Raw genomic sequence first — 15688 nt, 5'->3', positions numbered from 1 at the left:
CATTTTTTCATCCTGCGGCCTTTCATAGCTGATCCAATTTGCATACCATATGCTTATTGTTGAATGCCATGCAGCCTTTGCAATTGTTCACATCTTTTTCCTTTGGTCTTTTATGAATATAAACCGGTAGTTTAATCATGCCAATTTCCTTATTCTAATACTAAATAGATTCAACAATTTCATAGCATTATGACATATCAGATTTTGACCCTAATGGTTGACCACTTGACTTGTCCTGTCTGGTAGTTAGAACAGTTCTTTTGCTGTATCTAATGTTCAGCAAATATTGGTCAGAATGGGGATGATAAATAGAATGCTTTGTACCCGTCTTCCTTTTTGTATCACTTTTAACCATTGCTATCCATAAACAGTTATAAATAACTAAATTTGCTATAAATTATATTATATTATATGTCCAATGTTAAATACCTTATAAGAAGTAACTTACTTTCATAGTCTTTGAATTCTACAACTGCAATTCCAGTATCAGGACTGAAATCCATATTTTCTATCTCTCCTCCACCAGACTTTCTGGTATTTTCAAAGTAGTAAATCAGTGTATGTTCTGAGATGTCCCCTGTGAACATTATCAAAATCTTGCTCCCCTGGGTGTCTGCTTTGTCTAGTACCATTTTATTCTCAGCCAGTTCTTTTTCAGGAAGTAACCCTGGATAAGGTTTATCGTGATTTGTAGTTGCTGACTGGGAAGCCTTCTCTGAATCATCTTTAATTGGAGCTATGTCAGGATACAAATTGCCAGGATTTATTTCACCCTTAAATTGTTCAGAATTATGTTCGTCTTTTCCGACTGTCCGAAAAGTTTTCTTACTAGGCGAGACAAGCAGCTTTGAAGTGTCCGAACTTAAATCACCTATCAAGTTGTCTCCCTTTCTTCCATTTAAGTCTGGTTGCTGGTTACCAGTTGATGGAGGAGGGGACAAAGGAGACACATGGAAACCAGTGTACGGTGGGGATAAAGGATAGGGAGGATAAGCCTGACGCAATCCAGGTTGATGTAGAGCACCCTCATTATAATATGGATAATTTGGCTGCATGTATGGAAATTGACCCCACTGGACTCTTCCTGGATTGTAATTTACTGCATTAACTGGTTTAGTTGGTACTGATGGATGTTCTTTACTTACAGTTTTATCTTCAACCTGATTTTGTTTTCCTCCTCTTTCTAAATGTAATCCATTGTCTACAATCAGAGACTTATCCACATCTCTTACACTGTCATGAGGATTACTTTCAGATTCCTTAGTTTCATTTTGCTTATTTGTTTGTAACTGTACATCTCCTTCACCAGATACTTGAGAATCATTACTTTTATCCACTAATTTATCTTCCTGTGTAGTATCCTTGTTCATGGCCTTAGTTACCTCACTCATGTCTGACTCAAACATTTCAGTTTTTCCAAGACATTTTCTGTCTAGTCCTGACTTTGAAGTAAATGTACTTGAAATTTCATCATCATCCAACTTTTTCCATTTATTGTTTTCTTTCTCTTTTGAAACTTCCATTTGTTTCACTTCCCTATTTTGATCTTTACCCTTTATTTCTGTTTCCTCTGCCATGTCACAATCTATTTCTGTTTTCTTAATAATATTTCCACTTCCCTGTTTATCTGATTCAAATCTAAAATTATCAAGTTTTGTTTTTGTTTCCTTTACTGGACTAAAACTACAAATAGAAACTGGTGATTGTCGACCTATCCCATCATCCATGTGTTCATCATTGCTTCTATCTTCATTACATCCATCAATTGAAATGTCATCTATAACTTCTTCCTTCACACCATTCTCAATGTTCTCCTGATGACCTTGATTTTGAACTTCATGGTGACCTTTGAAAGGATCACTATGGTCTAACTGCTCACCATCAGATTCTATGCTAAAAGATTTTCCTATATTGGAGATACTCATTGATGGTATGTCATAGGGTGGTACATAAACATCTGGTCCATCGTCATCTGAACTATGAGATGAATCTTCATTTAATGTGTATGGAATAGCAGATATCACTGAGCTTGGACAAGAATGTTGTAAATGTTCATTATTTGTTTTTTCTGTTGTGTTGTCCATGTTTTTCTGTTAGGCCACCAGCTTGTATCTATGTCAGGTTGTTAAATTTAGTTAAAGGCTTCAAGGTTGGAACAAACTTTTCCCACTGTTAACATGGACTACCAATCTGTTAAAATAAAATTCAGCAATTTACATTATGTTATTATGATTATTTATTTAAACTTTAGCCTAAATATAATCTGTATCACTCAACTGCAGCATTTTAGTCAAGTTTTTGAAATGTTTTTTAAAAGAAAAAAAACTATGATTTTTTTAAAGAGTTTAACGTAAATCTCTTTGGCATCATTTCTAAATTGTATGCCACCCAATCAGTACAAAATGGCTTAAAATTCTGTACGCCAGATGCATGTTTCATCTACAAAAGACTCATCAGTGACTCTCAATCAAAAAAGTTAAAAAGGCCAAAGTTGAAGAATGAAGTTGAAGAGCATTGAGGACCCAATCAAATTAGGAAAATGTCTGATAGTCTGACTGTCTGAATGTACAGCAGTCTTAATGTCTGATAGTCTGACTGTCTGAATGTATAGCAGTCTAAATGTCTGATAGTCTCACTGTCTGAATGTACAGCAGTCTTAATGTCTGATAGTCTGACTGTCTGAATGTATAGCAGTCTAAATGTCTGATAGTCTCACTGTCTGAATGTACAGCAGTCTTAATGTCTGATAGTCTGACTGTCTGAATGTACAGCAGTCTTAATGTCTGACAGTCTCACTGTCTGAATGTACAGTAGTCTTAATGTCTGACAGTCTCACTGTCTGAATGTACAGCAGTCGTAATGTCTGACAGTCTCACTGTCTGAATGTACAGCAGTCGTAATGTCTGACAGTCTCACTGTCTGAATGTACAGCAGTCTTAATGTCTGACAGTCTCACTGTCTGAATGTACAGTAGTCTTAATGTCTGACAGTCTCACTGTCTGAATGTACAGTAGTCTTAATGTCTGACAGTCTCACTGTCTGAATGTACAGCAGTCGTAATGTCTGACAGTCTCACTGTCTGAATGTACAGCAGTCTTAATGTCTGACAGTCTCACTGTCTGAATGTACAGCAGTCTTAATGTCTGACAGTCTCACTGTCTGAATGTACAGCAGTCTTAATGTCTGACAGTCTTACTGTCTGAATGTACAGCAGTCTTAATGTCTGACAGTCTCACTATCTGAATGTACAGCAGTTGTAATGTCTGACAGTCTCAGTCTTAATGTCTGATAGTCTTAAGGTCAAGTTACAGTAAATGTGCTTTGTCACAGATTTTGCGAACAACTTTTCTTCACTGAAATATTATTGATTGAATTCTTCCAAAATAGGTGAACATTTGTATACCAAGCGCATTCAATCTGTGAAAAACAATCTTAAATCTTAAATCCTTCTTAAAATCATCAAATCTGCAATTTCAAGTCCATTAATTTTTCTTAAAAAATTATATGTTGTTGATACATAAATTTCCGTTTTTATGAGGAAAAATAATAATAGGTTTGTTTTGTTATAGGATACTATATTATTTATGTAATTTTTTACAGCAAATGAATAAAAAATACTAAATATAATGTAAATAAAATGATTAAAATTCAGAGTTACCCGGTAATCTATTATATTGTCAATCTTCTATACATATTAAAAACAAGTTGTTAACTCTTTGGACATTAAATGTATAAATAAAAACAAAAATGTGTTGTAAATTTCACAACACATTTTTGTTTTAATTATTCATTTACCGTGAAAAAAATATACTTGAAGGTGACCCATTCACCCTGTTTACACAAAGTAAAAAGAAGGCTATATTTGATTCACCTGCTGGATTTACGTACGTTCTGGATAAACTACATCTATGAAATTTTGTCCTTTTACATATATGAAAATAATGAGATGTGGTATTATTGCCAAATGAGATTATGAGACCGCTATCCACCAGAATTCATATGAAGTGGATGTAAGCAATTATGGCCTTCAACAAGGAGAAAAACCCATAGAGCATAGTCGGCTATAACATTTATTTGTAAAAATTCTAAATAAGGAAATACAGACTTAAATTTTAAAAATATGTCTTAAGGAGGAAATAATTATGACAGTCTCATATCTATGTTACAATCGAAGTCTCAAGTGCTGATTCATTTCAGTGTTTGTAAAAAAAATAAGATATCGGCAAATCACGATAAATTTTTGGTTATTGCTGTAGGGAAACAACCTTTGCAAAATATCTGTTAATTCCAAATTCAGCAACATAAATATGATGCACATATAAGTAACTTGTGTAGAAAGGCATCAGCTGAATGTTCTGAAGAGAATTGGATCCTAATTAACCAGATTAAACAAACTTGAAATATTTCATACCTTACTTTTGAGTAATTTTAATTTTTGCCCTTTGGTTTTTGTACTGAGAAAAATTCTAAAAAAGTAGAAAAAGTACAATAAAGAGCATTATGATTCATCCATGACTATTTATCATCATCTGATCTCTTCTTGAGAATGCAAAGGTTTCTACCCTTCAGGTAAGATGAATCAGGACAATTCACTTTGCAGAGTTCTCAGAATTTTTTTTTCCCTGGTGATCCTTAAAAAAAATCTGCTAGTCCTCCCTATTATGTCTAAATTTTGCAAAATACCAAAATTGTGTCGGTCATTGGCAAAATTTTGGTGGTCAAAACCTTGGGATTACCACTCTTTGAGAACTCTGCACTTTTTGAATAATTTGGCTCCTTTATTTTTACAAAATTTGCTTCATATTAAACACACTAAATATTCTTTTAGATACAGTAACATCTTAGAAATACCACAGGTTTGAATTACCACATATGACAAGAAATCTTCATTTTGGCGCTATTTTTCTATGGAATAGTTTACCAGACCGCTTTTCCTTTAGGACTGAAAATAGCTTGACACATTTGAGAAGTCTTGTTCAGTCCTGGAGTGGTTCTGACTGCTGTTTCTCTGCTCGCAGGTGATTTGATACATGTTCATGCATTTTATGTTTCATAACTAGCTTGCATTGCAATCTAAATTTTTACTTTGTAGTAATACATGTAACAAAAAAATCAGATAGTTTTACTTTATATTATTACTGACCAGATTAATTTGCAAAGCTTAATAAATTCTCCTCTTTTTTATGACTGTCTTAGCATCTCTTAGTGCTTCACATATGCTTTAAGAGTTGGCTTTTATATGCTAGAGTTGTGCTGTTTTATAATTATATTTTTTTCATGCTGCATGCTTTATTTTAGTTGTTTATGTATATTTTTTTTTATATTCGGTTAAAAGCTCATCAGAGCTTGTGTTCAAATGTTTGTCAATATGTCAAATCAAAATAAAGTTTTATTTACTAACGTACTTTTAAGTGATAGTAATTTCCAAATTTGCTTAAATTGAAATATTATGCTTCTTAAAGACCAGGCAAAAACAAGCAAAACTGTGAGCTACTGTTCACTAATGATACCCCCGCTTTAAGATTTCGATAAACAGGAAGCTGATGAGCAATGAATCTGAAAACATATCACAAAACATGCTCACATGAAGGCTGAAAACAAATTTCAGAAAGCTCTTCTTAAAAGTTTCTTAGAAAATTGTGACGAATATTTCATACATGACCATTATGTGATCTGGAATATATTAGTAATCGGTAAACAGGAATTTGATGAGTGATGAATCTGAAATTGAATTACACAGTATATAATTTTAATACAGAAATGCCCATTTAATATTTATGTTAATTACATAAAGATCAAATTATATCTGTTACTAATCAGGTCAAAGTTTATATTTTGAGTGGTTTGCCATGTTATGCATAAACTCAAGTTACCTAATTTGGTCAATTATGATTGGCATTTAGGAGGAGGAGTCTATGTAGAATTCCAATTATTGTCCTACCCTCTGTGTACCTTGATTATGACAGTTGTCAATTATACAGGTAATGTATCAATACTCTTACTTTTAACTTTGAACAGTAAAAAGAAAAATTATTATTAGCCATTAAATTGGAAAAAGTAATGACTATTATTTTTGAAAAAATACTTTAAATTAAAATGTATAGTCCGTTTGACTTCTATAAATCTTCAGAAAATAATTCTTAAAAATTCATTTTTACAAATAAACATTTTTTTCTTGATGTATGTTAATGTATGATATATACGAACTCTGACTATGAATATCATAATTTTAGGCCAATAATAAAAAAAGTTACCCATTAGGTCTCTATGTTACTTCTATTTTTTTTATATAAAATACTTGATGGAGTAAGTATGAATAGTGTAACAGCTTTCCATTCAAAACAAAAACATATGACATGTGCTTTAAACCTGTTTCATTATACCATGTGACTTTTCTCATTTAAATAAGGCTGACTAGCAAACAAACTTGGACTTCGTTTAAGTTTTATGTCATGTGATTACTGAACTTATTGTATACATGATTTTGTATTTTTCATTGTTCAATTTCTATGAGTAACCTTAGTAATATTTTCCACTGGACATTACTAGTATAACATTTTTAAAAACTACAAAGTAGTTTTATGCAAAATTCAGTTTAGAAATTTTATTAAAAAGTTCCCCTTTTCATCAGTAAAGGTCTTTATGGTTATATTTTATCTAATTTTATTTTCATATTTTGAAAGTCATAAGCTGTGTTTTTTCAAGAAAAAAGTAAATATTAAATGTATTCTGTAAATACTTATTGGTGAAACTTTTTAGAGGCTCTCCATTTTGTTAATACTTTCATCATGCTTTAAGCATGAAAAGCTTGCTTATATTCTTTTATAAGATATATATAAATATATAATCAAATTAAGGTAACAAAAGTTAAGATTTGGTAAGGAATAAAAACAAAATAAAACATCTGATAATTATATTTTTTCCCACAAATAACATCTTTGTAGATACATGCAAGTTCATTTAATCTATAAAATCATATAAAACCAGTTATAAAAAAAACTTAGATGATGGTCATTTTTCATGACATGTATAATGTCCTTTGATATTTAAATGAGTTATGTCACATGGTACAATAAAACAGGTTAAAAACACATGTCTAATGTTTTTGTTTTGAATGGAAGGCTGTTACACTATTCATACTTACTCCATCAAGTATTTTATATAAAAAACAATAGAAGTAACATAGAGACCTAATGAGTAACTTTTTTGATTATTGGCCCAAAATTATGATATTCATAGTCAGAGTTCGTATATATCATACATTAACATACATCAAGAAAAAAAATGTTTATTTGCAAAAATGAATTTTTAAGAACTATTTTCTGAAGATTTATAGAAGTCAAACGGACTATAACTAAGATGTAACCAATTTTTTTAGTTAAATTGTGCATATGTACACAGACATGAGAATAATTTGGGACCATATGTCAGTGTATAGATTTAGTTATTGATTTAGTAGCTAATCTGTCCACTTTCTGTTTGGGAGCGCGGTGCCATATGAAAGAATTGGAAAGTTCCAATCTTTCCAAAAAATCATTCCAGTAAAAAAAGAAACTGACAGCTGATTCCAATTTCAGTTACCATAATATTAAAGGATTCATGCCAAATATTTCTCTTTCAATGAAAATATACCTCCTCTGCATCACATGTAATAACTGATAGAAGATGCCTCAAATAACCTTACTTGGATATAAACTGGTAAGTAGTTCAATATCATTTCTAGCTATAAAATCATCATACCTAGCTATTAAACCAGGTTTAATCCACCATTTTCTACATAAGGAGATGACTGTACCAAGTCAGGAATTTAATAGTTTTTTTCCATTCATTTGATAAGGGACTTTCCATTTTGAATTTCCCTTGGAGTTTGATATTTTTTTTATTGTGATGAACAATTATCTAAAACTAAAGTTTGTGTGTTGGTGTTTGTGCTGTGTTGTTGGGTGTATAAGTTTCAGGTCGTGCCTTTCACTCGTACACGGACAAGAAATGCCAATGATACACTTTACAGGGTTACCCTAGAAATCTACTGGTAGCGTGATTAAGGGAATCCTGGTCACATAAATAAATAAATGGATCCTGGTGTAGTCTGAACGAAGTCTTGTAAGTATACATATACATGTAAATATGTTTTAGTATTTAATTAACTGCTTAACCGCCTTTCTTAGTGGATGCTTTAATGCTGACACAATATTTACAGGTATGTTAATTTTGTTATTTGAAAAAGTTTAATTTACAGTTTCCCATTAGAATTTCATTCAGTAAAAGTTATATGGAAATATTATGATAGTTTTATCGTCAAAATCTATAATAAGATTCGATACGGCTTTTCCTCACTTTTTACATAGTTTTCTAGTAAAGTTCAAAATTACTGAACTACAGCTATAATTTGTCTTATTTGCATTATTAGTTCACAGCGTAATTTTGTAGTGCTTTGACGAATTTATTAGTCCGTCAGTTCTTGGTCTCTATTTAGTTTGAGGTATTTATATTTAGGTTATGAATGAATGTAATTGTTTTCCGAATTTGTTGAAAGATTTGTACATGTTGAAATAGCTGCGGAACCGTTGCTCTTAGGTCCTTATGATTTTTTTTGACAATTTGTGGACCATAGATAGTCCTCAAATTGTAAAAAAATATCATAAGGACACAAGAGCTACGGTTACGCAGCTAATGACTAATGTTGAAATAAATATATATGTATTTACAGTTAATAAAAGTGTACCAAGTCACTGTCTGATATTTGCCATAAACTAGGTATGGCAAACCAATGGGAGATAACTCCAAATTACCCTAAATAATTGTTCCCAGATGTGTGTAAAAATAAAATCTTTGGGTGACCTCCGATTACGGCCTTCTATTAACTTGTTAAGTCTCAGAAGGTTCTGCTTGCTTTTTATAAATATTATATGAATATTCATGATTCTGTATATTATAATTTTCGGGAATACGATGAAATATTTGAGGTACAAACAAGGGTTTGAAAGTTACATTCGTTTCAAAAAAATACAGCCATAAAATGTACTTTTTTATTAAGTTTAATATATTAATTAAATAATTAGGTCCAATAAATAAATCTAGATAGCTGTGTTCATATCAAAATTAATTTTTATAAATAACCCTCCTTTTTGTGTATACATAGTTATTTCCCTTGCATGGACAACTTTTGGTTTAGTTTTGATTGGAAATCAGTGTGATAGTTTTTTTTTGTTGCATTATACAGCCAGTTTGTTGCGATTTAAAGATAGTTTAACCACTTGCCATTGCACACAAGATAGTAAGGATACTGAATAATGTGGTTTAACAACAATCAATATGTATTTTCAACATGTTCAACTAAAAGCATACACAGTAGCGGCAGTTCACTTCGTCTGCTATTCACAGTTAAGGTTTTAGAAAAAGAACCAACATGGAAATTCATTCCCTTGTCATCAATTCTCCCCTGTCTTCCATCCCATATTGATACAAGAAGACTCCCCTACCCCCTTTCCCTGACTGCCACTTTCGAAGTTGAAAGTTATATTAATTATTATACAAATACTATTTGTCTTAGAGTAATTGATATAACTTTCAAAATAATATTAATATGACCCTATTTTTCAGACTGTATTTAACAGTAAACTCTAAAGATATTATTTTTTGTATACATATTTTTGTGTGTGTGTGTGTGATCACATTAACTGAGTTGTTGAAATTTTCCCCATATATATGTTCTAAATACAATTGTATAATTAAATAAGGGAACGTAACGGACACTTCAGCTATCTATACATACAGACTGTTAGAGGATTATCGAGCCAAAAAACTTGAGATAATACCGGAAATGGTAGGTCTCAAACCATGTTCAAAGTTCTGTTCAAGATTCGTTTTGCATGTAGTTGCACAGGAAGTGCAATTTTTTAATATGGTCATGTATAGGAATACAAGAACTAATCAAGTTTTACCTTGGAGCTTACCACTTTCTGTATTGATCAGTATTGAAGTAATTTCATGTAGAGAAAAAAAAAAACACTAGCGAACACCATGCAATTTAATATATATCCTGAAATAATAATTACATTATATCTGGGAAGTTGCAAATCATACTAACAACTAATGCTTGACACAGTGAAATCTGTCTAAACCAAACCCTGAATAAACCGGAAACCATGTTCTGAAGTCCCTTCATCTCAGATTCAATGCATTTTGAACTTTAGTCACGAATGAGATTGGTTTACAGATTTCACTGTTTAATAAAAATATTGTAACTGATATACAGATATGAATTTACTTTACTTTTATACATTCATACAAGTATTTACAGTGATCTGACATAATTATTTTGTTTGTAATTTCTCAAATAAAAATAATGTTATATTTATTTTCATTGTTTTTCAGTGCAACAGGTATTTTAGACCATAAGCATTCACTATACATGCTATATAAGAATAAGAATATTTCATTAAATAGAATGTTAATGAAAAGGAACATTCTAAAACTATCATGACTATACAAAGACAGATGACATACTTCAAAACTTTTCTCGTCTCTCATGGTACACAAATACACACATATACATTTGTAGATAAAAAGTAATATTCATATTTAAATTTTGTTTCTTTACATTCAAATGTTTATAAAGTTTTACTTTTCATTTTCAATATACCAACTGATGTTCTGAAGAAAGGAATACATGTATATAAAGGTATCGTCATGTTATGTGACTTTGGACGATAGAATTTCATGAGAGTGGTTGACTTTTTCATGCTTTATGCTTCTATTTTGACCAAAAACTTAACATGGAGGATTGAAATTGACTAACAAGATGTATAAGAAGCAATATAAACAAAACTATAACCCAAATGATTAAAAAAATGTATTTAATTATTTTTTAAAGAGAGGAAACAGTTTTTCTAGAATAGTAAAAAATTACTGTTTTGAAAATTTGCTATTTCTTCGATGTTATTATGTGTATTGATAAAAGTGAAACTGTTTTGAAAATGTCTTCACAGTGCCTTTAACATGAGGTAAAGTTTTCTTAGATCAGTTGATTTAAAAAAAATCACTTTCCGTACCTACATAAACATAAAATTTGGTGTATGTCCAGTTCACTGTGACATAAAAAAAACCAATATATATACTCTTCCCAGATAAAACTGACAGTAACAGGAAAATATACAAGCTGGGACTATTATACTAACTAGTATACAAGCGACAACTTTTTCATATTACTTTTTTTGCTTTCGTAGAAAATGCATTACCTACCACAGAAATAGTGTGACAAAATGCGTAGTTTTCTTCAAGTCTAATTTTGGTCTCATGACACAGAGTTGAGCAGATCAATCTCAGAAAACTAAATTCTACTTTCGTTTTCACTTTGTAGGTTTACCTATTTACGTATGGGTATGGTGCAAGATCGTTTCGTAACCTGGTAGTTTCGTACCCTAATCGATTCGTAACTAACTAGGTCGTTTCGTAACTGAACCGTTTCGTTACCTTATAATACTATATGATGATACGAACTGTAGGTTATGGAAGAAATGTTAAACAAATATATATAAAGAAATTAAGATAAAATTGTCACTAACTTAAATTATGAACCACAATTGAAGTATTCTAATATTTCACACAAAAATATATCAATATATTTGATTTTTTTTTGATTTTTGGTGTTTTAACGCCACTTTCAAGCACCGCTTTTTGGGCTATTTCGTGGCGGCCAGTTTTTATTGGTGGAGGAAGCCGGAGTGCCCGGAGAAAACCACCGACCTTCGATAGGAAAACTGACAATCCTAGTCAATTAAGATTGGAGTCGAGTGCACCCGCACGAGCGGAGTTCGAACTCACAACCTCAGTGTTGACTGGCTAGTGATTACAGTAGTAACTACTTACACCACTCGGCCACCGAGGCCCCTATATCAATTTATCATTGAGGGATACCTATATATACAAAAAAAAAATAATACTAATCTTAATTTCAATTTTATTAAATTGTAATCAGCTATAACACTTTTGAATAGCAGTTTGCCAGTCATTATGATAAAAATCACAACAAAATATATTAATGAGTTTTTTATTGAGAAAATCTGTATAATTTTTATTTTTTTAAATTTTTTTTCATTATTGTTATTGGCTTTAAACTAGGTGTCAGTAACTGCGAGTACTCTCAGATCTGTACTTAGTGTCTTTCTGTTGTGTGGATGTATAAGTACCCACCCACGTCCACTCTGTGTTTTTGTTAGATGTATTTCTATTTTCATTACACCTTATATAAGAAAGCCAGATTTTGATTGGTTGATAGCCAGTGTATTTTTCGCATATTCTAATATTTTTTCCTCATTTCAAACGAATTTGCCTGTTTTTCACCACTGCCGGTGAATTTGCCTCAATACCATGGTATTTGCCATTTTGGATATTCCTTTTTTACCCTCTCGAGCATTTTCCCGCAAAAAAGTTCGGATATGACGTTACATAAAAATGCGAGCTAACGCGTATTAGTACATGTATAATTCCCGCGGTTCTATGATAATATCCTCAAAATTATGCATAAACATGTTAATGAATTAGTTTAAATCCAAATCTATTCAGTGCAATTAAACAGATATATCATGTTATGGAGGGGTATTTGCGAAAAATACCAGTCTTGGGACCGAATTTCCCTCGCCTAGCGGCTCGGGAAATTTTACAGTCCCTTGACTGGTATTTTTCGCAAATACCCCTCCATAACATGATATATCTGTTCAGTATCCTTCTGATGATTTAAGATTGTTATAGTCAGTTGTTCTTATGTTGTACTTGTTACACCACTGTCCCAGGTTAGGGGAGGGTTTGGCGCCAACAAACTGGTTTAACCCCGCCACATTCTGTATGTGCCTGTCCCAAGTCAGGAGCCTGTAATTCAGTGGTTGTCGTTTGTTGTTGTGTAACCTATTTGTTTTGCGTTCATTATTATGTACATAAATTAGGCCGTTAGTTTTCTCGTTTGAATTGTTTTACATTTGTCATTTCGGGGCCTTTTAAAATTGACTATGCGGTGTGAGCTTTGCTCATTTTTGAAGGCCGTACGGTGACCTATAGTTGTTAATTTCGGTGTCATTTGGTCTCTTGTGGAGAGTTGTCTCATTGGCAATCATACCACATCTTCTTATTTTTATAAGCATTGCAAATGTATTTAAAACATATAGTGATGAAGATGTTCTCCTCATTTTAAACATAAAGCTTTTCTACCTTGTTCTGTTCAATGTTTCTGTGAAATAAGAAATTGCAAGTATGAAAGAGAGGCGAAAGATATCAAAGGGATATTCAAACTCATAAGTCGAACAAAAATTGACCATGTCAATCATGGTAAAAAACGAAAAACGACGAAAAGACAAACAACAGTACATGAAACACAACATAAAAAACAAAAGACTGAGCAACACGAACCCTACCAAAAGCCCGGCGTAATCTCAGGTGCTCCGAAAAGGTAGCAGATCCTGATCCACGTGTGGTTCCCGTCAAGTTGCTCATACAAACTCTGTGATAAGTCTAATTCGGTAGGTCAAATTAGAGGAAAAGAGGTCGGGATTGGGATATCCGTCATCATCTGCATGTGAAACACTAACTCGTGATGGCGTCTGTAATTTTTTCGAAGGGATGATTTCAACTTCAACAATGGAAACTCTAGGTTCAATTTGGGACTTTTATACTAACTGTTATATATATATATATCCCAGCTTCAATAGCTTCTTTCTTAGCAGCAATCCTCTATCAAGCCGGAAATTATAATAGGAAATGCAAGCTCTGAAATATTAAAAGTTCCGTATAACTTGAAAAGAAGAGAAGGGAATGAAATACTATTAAACATTTGTACAAAAATTGACAAAATTTCCTTTCAGATTTGTGACTTTTTTTTCTACATTTGTCAAATGTGTGACTTTTTTGCACCAAATTTGTGATCTTTTTCCTGCAACTTTTTTTCCTGTGACTTTTTTTTCCGTTAATCATTTATTAAACATATACAGATACTTGTTTTAAATATAAGTACATCTGTTAAACGTATACGAAGGATTGCCAAAGTATCGGGATACTTCTAAAAAGTCACAGGAAAAAAAGACACAAATTTGGTAGGAAAAAAATCACAGGAATAAAAGTCACAAATCTGATAGGAAATAATGTCCATTTTTGTACAAATGTTTAATAGTAGTGGAGCGGCGGAGAGGACAATTTTAGAAATTTAAATTACCTACATACCTTATGGAATCAAAATAGCTCATTTGAAAGCTTAAATCGTATACTTGTTGAATATATGTGTCGTAAATATGAAAACTGGTCAAATCATGCCTTAAATCAAGGTCAAAGGTCATCACTTAAAAAAATGTTATTTTCATCTGGAGAAACAAACTGCAGATTTTTTCAAAATCTATAATCCATTCAATAAATATTACAACTAGTATTATTTATCAATGCTTAAGTTCAGACTTGGATGTGTTTCATATTTGCACATGACGTCAGAACAACGTATTCTTTAACTTTTTCGAAGGTAACACGTTTGATGGAAATTTCAAAGCCTAATAAATAACTGCAACATAATGACCTTGATCTTCGACCTCGATAAATAGCATTTATGGACAAGATATACATACATTTGAGAATAGTATATATTAATAGAGTATCCAAAATACATTGTCGATAAAATCCAACAACATTTGCAGGTTAGATTTCGTCTCAGTTTTCCAGGATTCGACATGTCACGGAGTTTTCTTGAAAACATTTCCCACTGTTAGTCTCAATACACGATAATTTTTCATATGATTCAAGAAGCATAAGTGACAACTACGATTAACTTTCAATCGACGGTACTGTAGTGGATGCAAGCGGGTTTTATGACATATTCAAAAAGTAAGACATGACCGTTTTCATATACAAAATGAAACGTCTAAAAAATTATAGAAAGCTAAAATTAACGTACGACATAAACGAGGAACACCCCAATTTATTTAGAAATATTTCTAATAAATAATGTTCATGATATGTCATCTGTGTCATCAGCTATGTCGGCTGATACGGCATGGACATTATTACAATTACCTACATTTTGACAAACACAAATTCGTGCAAGAAAGATTGATTGATTGATTGTTGGTTGCCTAACATCCAGTGGCAAATATTTCATGCATATTTGGGACGAGAACACATTAACAATAAATACAATAGGTAGGTCCTGTAACAGAGGACGTCCGGGATGAAGGTCGGGGAAATTTGGACTGCCACTGGTAAAATTGATCGTTAGATATACTGAAATGTTCATGACTTACGAGTTTTTTCTTTCTCGTAATATTGTTTTAGAAATGAGTCACTGCTCCTTGTCCTCCTTACATGAACAAACAAGGTCTTGGTGAGAGTCTGATGTCGTTTGTCCTTCAAAGAAAACTGGTTCTTAGTTGTCATTTTGCTAAATTTTCCAACCAGACTCACATGGCGTGCCATTATTTGGGTTGGCCTACACCTAAACTTTGCTTTTCCATAGTGCACGTACAAATGTAGTACGTGTTGCTTAAAAACTAACTCACATTGCGGCTGCTTTATTACACTCTTATCTTTATATTTAGCCAACTGTTGTCTTAGCAAATTTAAATTGTTGTGCGATTTATTAAACTTGTTTTGCAAGTCATATAAAACAGTTATTGACCAATCAAATTAATCTGCACGGTCGGGATGACCCATTAAC

General features: G+C 32.1%; 1 protein-coding gene across 4 annotated transcripts in view; it reads right to left on the bottom strand.

Moving 5' to 3' along the window:
• Window positions 1-11371, bottom strand: part of LOC127736143 (protein mono-ADP-ribosyltransferase PARP14-like) — a 61615-nt gene extending 50244 nt beyond the window's left edge. For all 4 annotated transcript variants that reach the window (XM_052246689.1, XM_052246692.1, XM_052246690.1 and 1 more), the window contains exons 1-2: window positions 11245-11371; window positions 449-2190 (exon numbers count right to left, since the gene is read on the bottom strand). In XM_052246689.1, the coding sequence (XP_052102649.1) occupies window positions 449-2084 (1636 nt within the window). In that variant the 5' untranslated portion in view covers window positions 2085-2190; window positions 11245-11371. The remainder of the gene's footprint in view (window positions 1-448; window positions 2191-11244) is intronic.
• Window positions 11372-15688: the final 4317 nt, after the last annotated feature.

Source organism: Mytilus californianus, unplaced genomic scaffold (assembly GCF_021869535.1).
Source record: "Mytilus californianus isolate M0D057914Y unplaced genomic scaffold, xbMytCali1.0.p SCAF_3, whole genome shotgun sequence".
Classification (NCBI taxonomy): Eukaryota; Metazoa; Mollusca; class Bivalvia; order Mytilida; family Mytilidae; genus Mytilus; species Mytilus californianus.
This window is presented reverse-complemented; position numbering and strand designations above follow the sequence as displayed.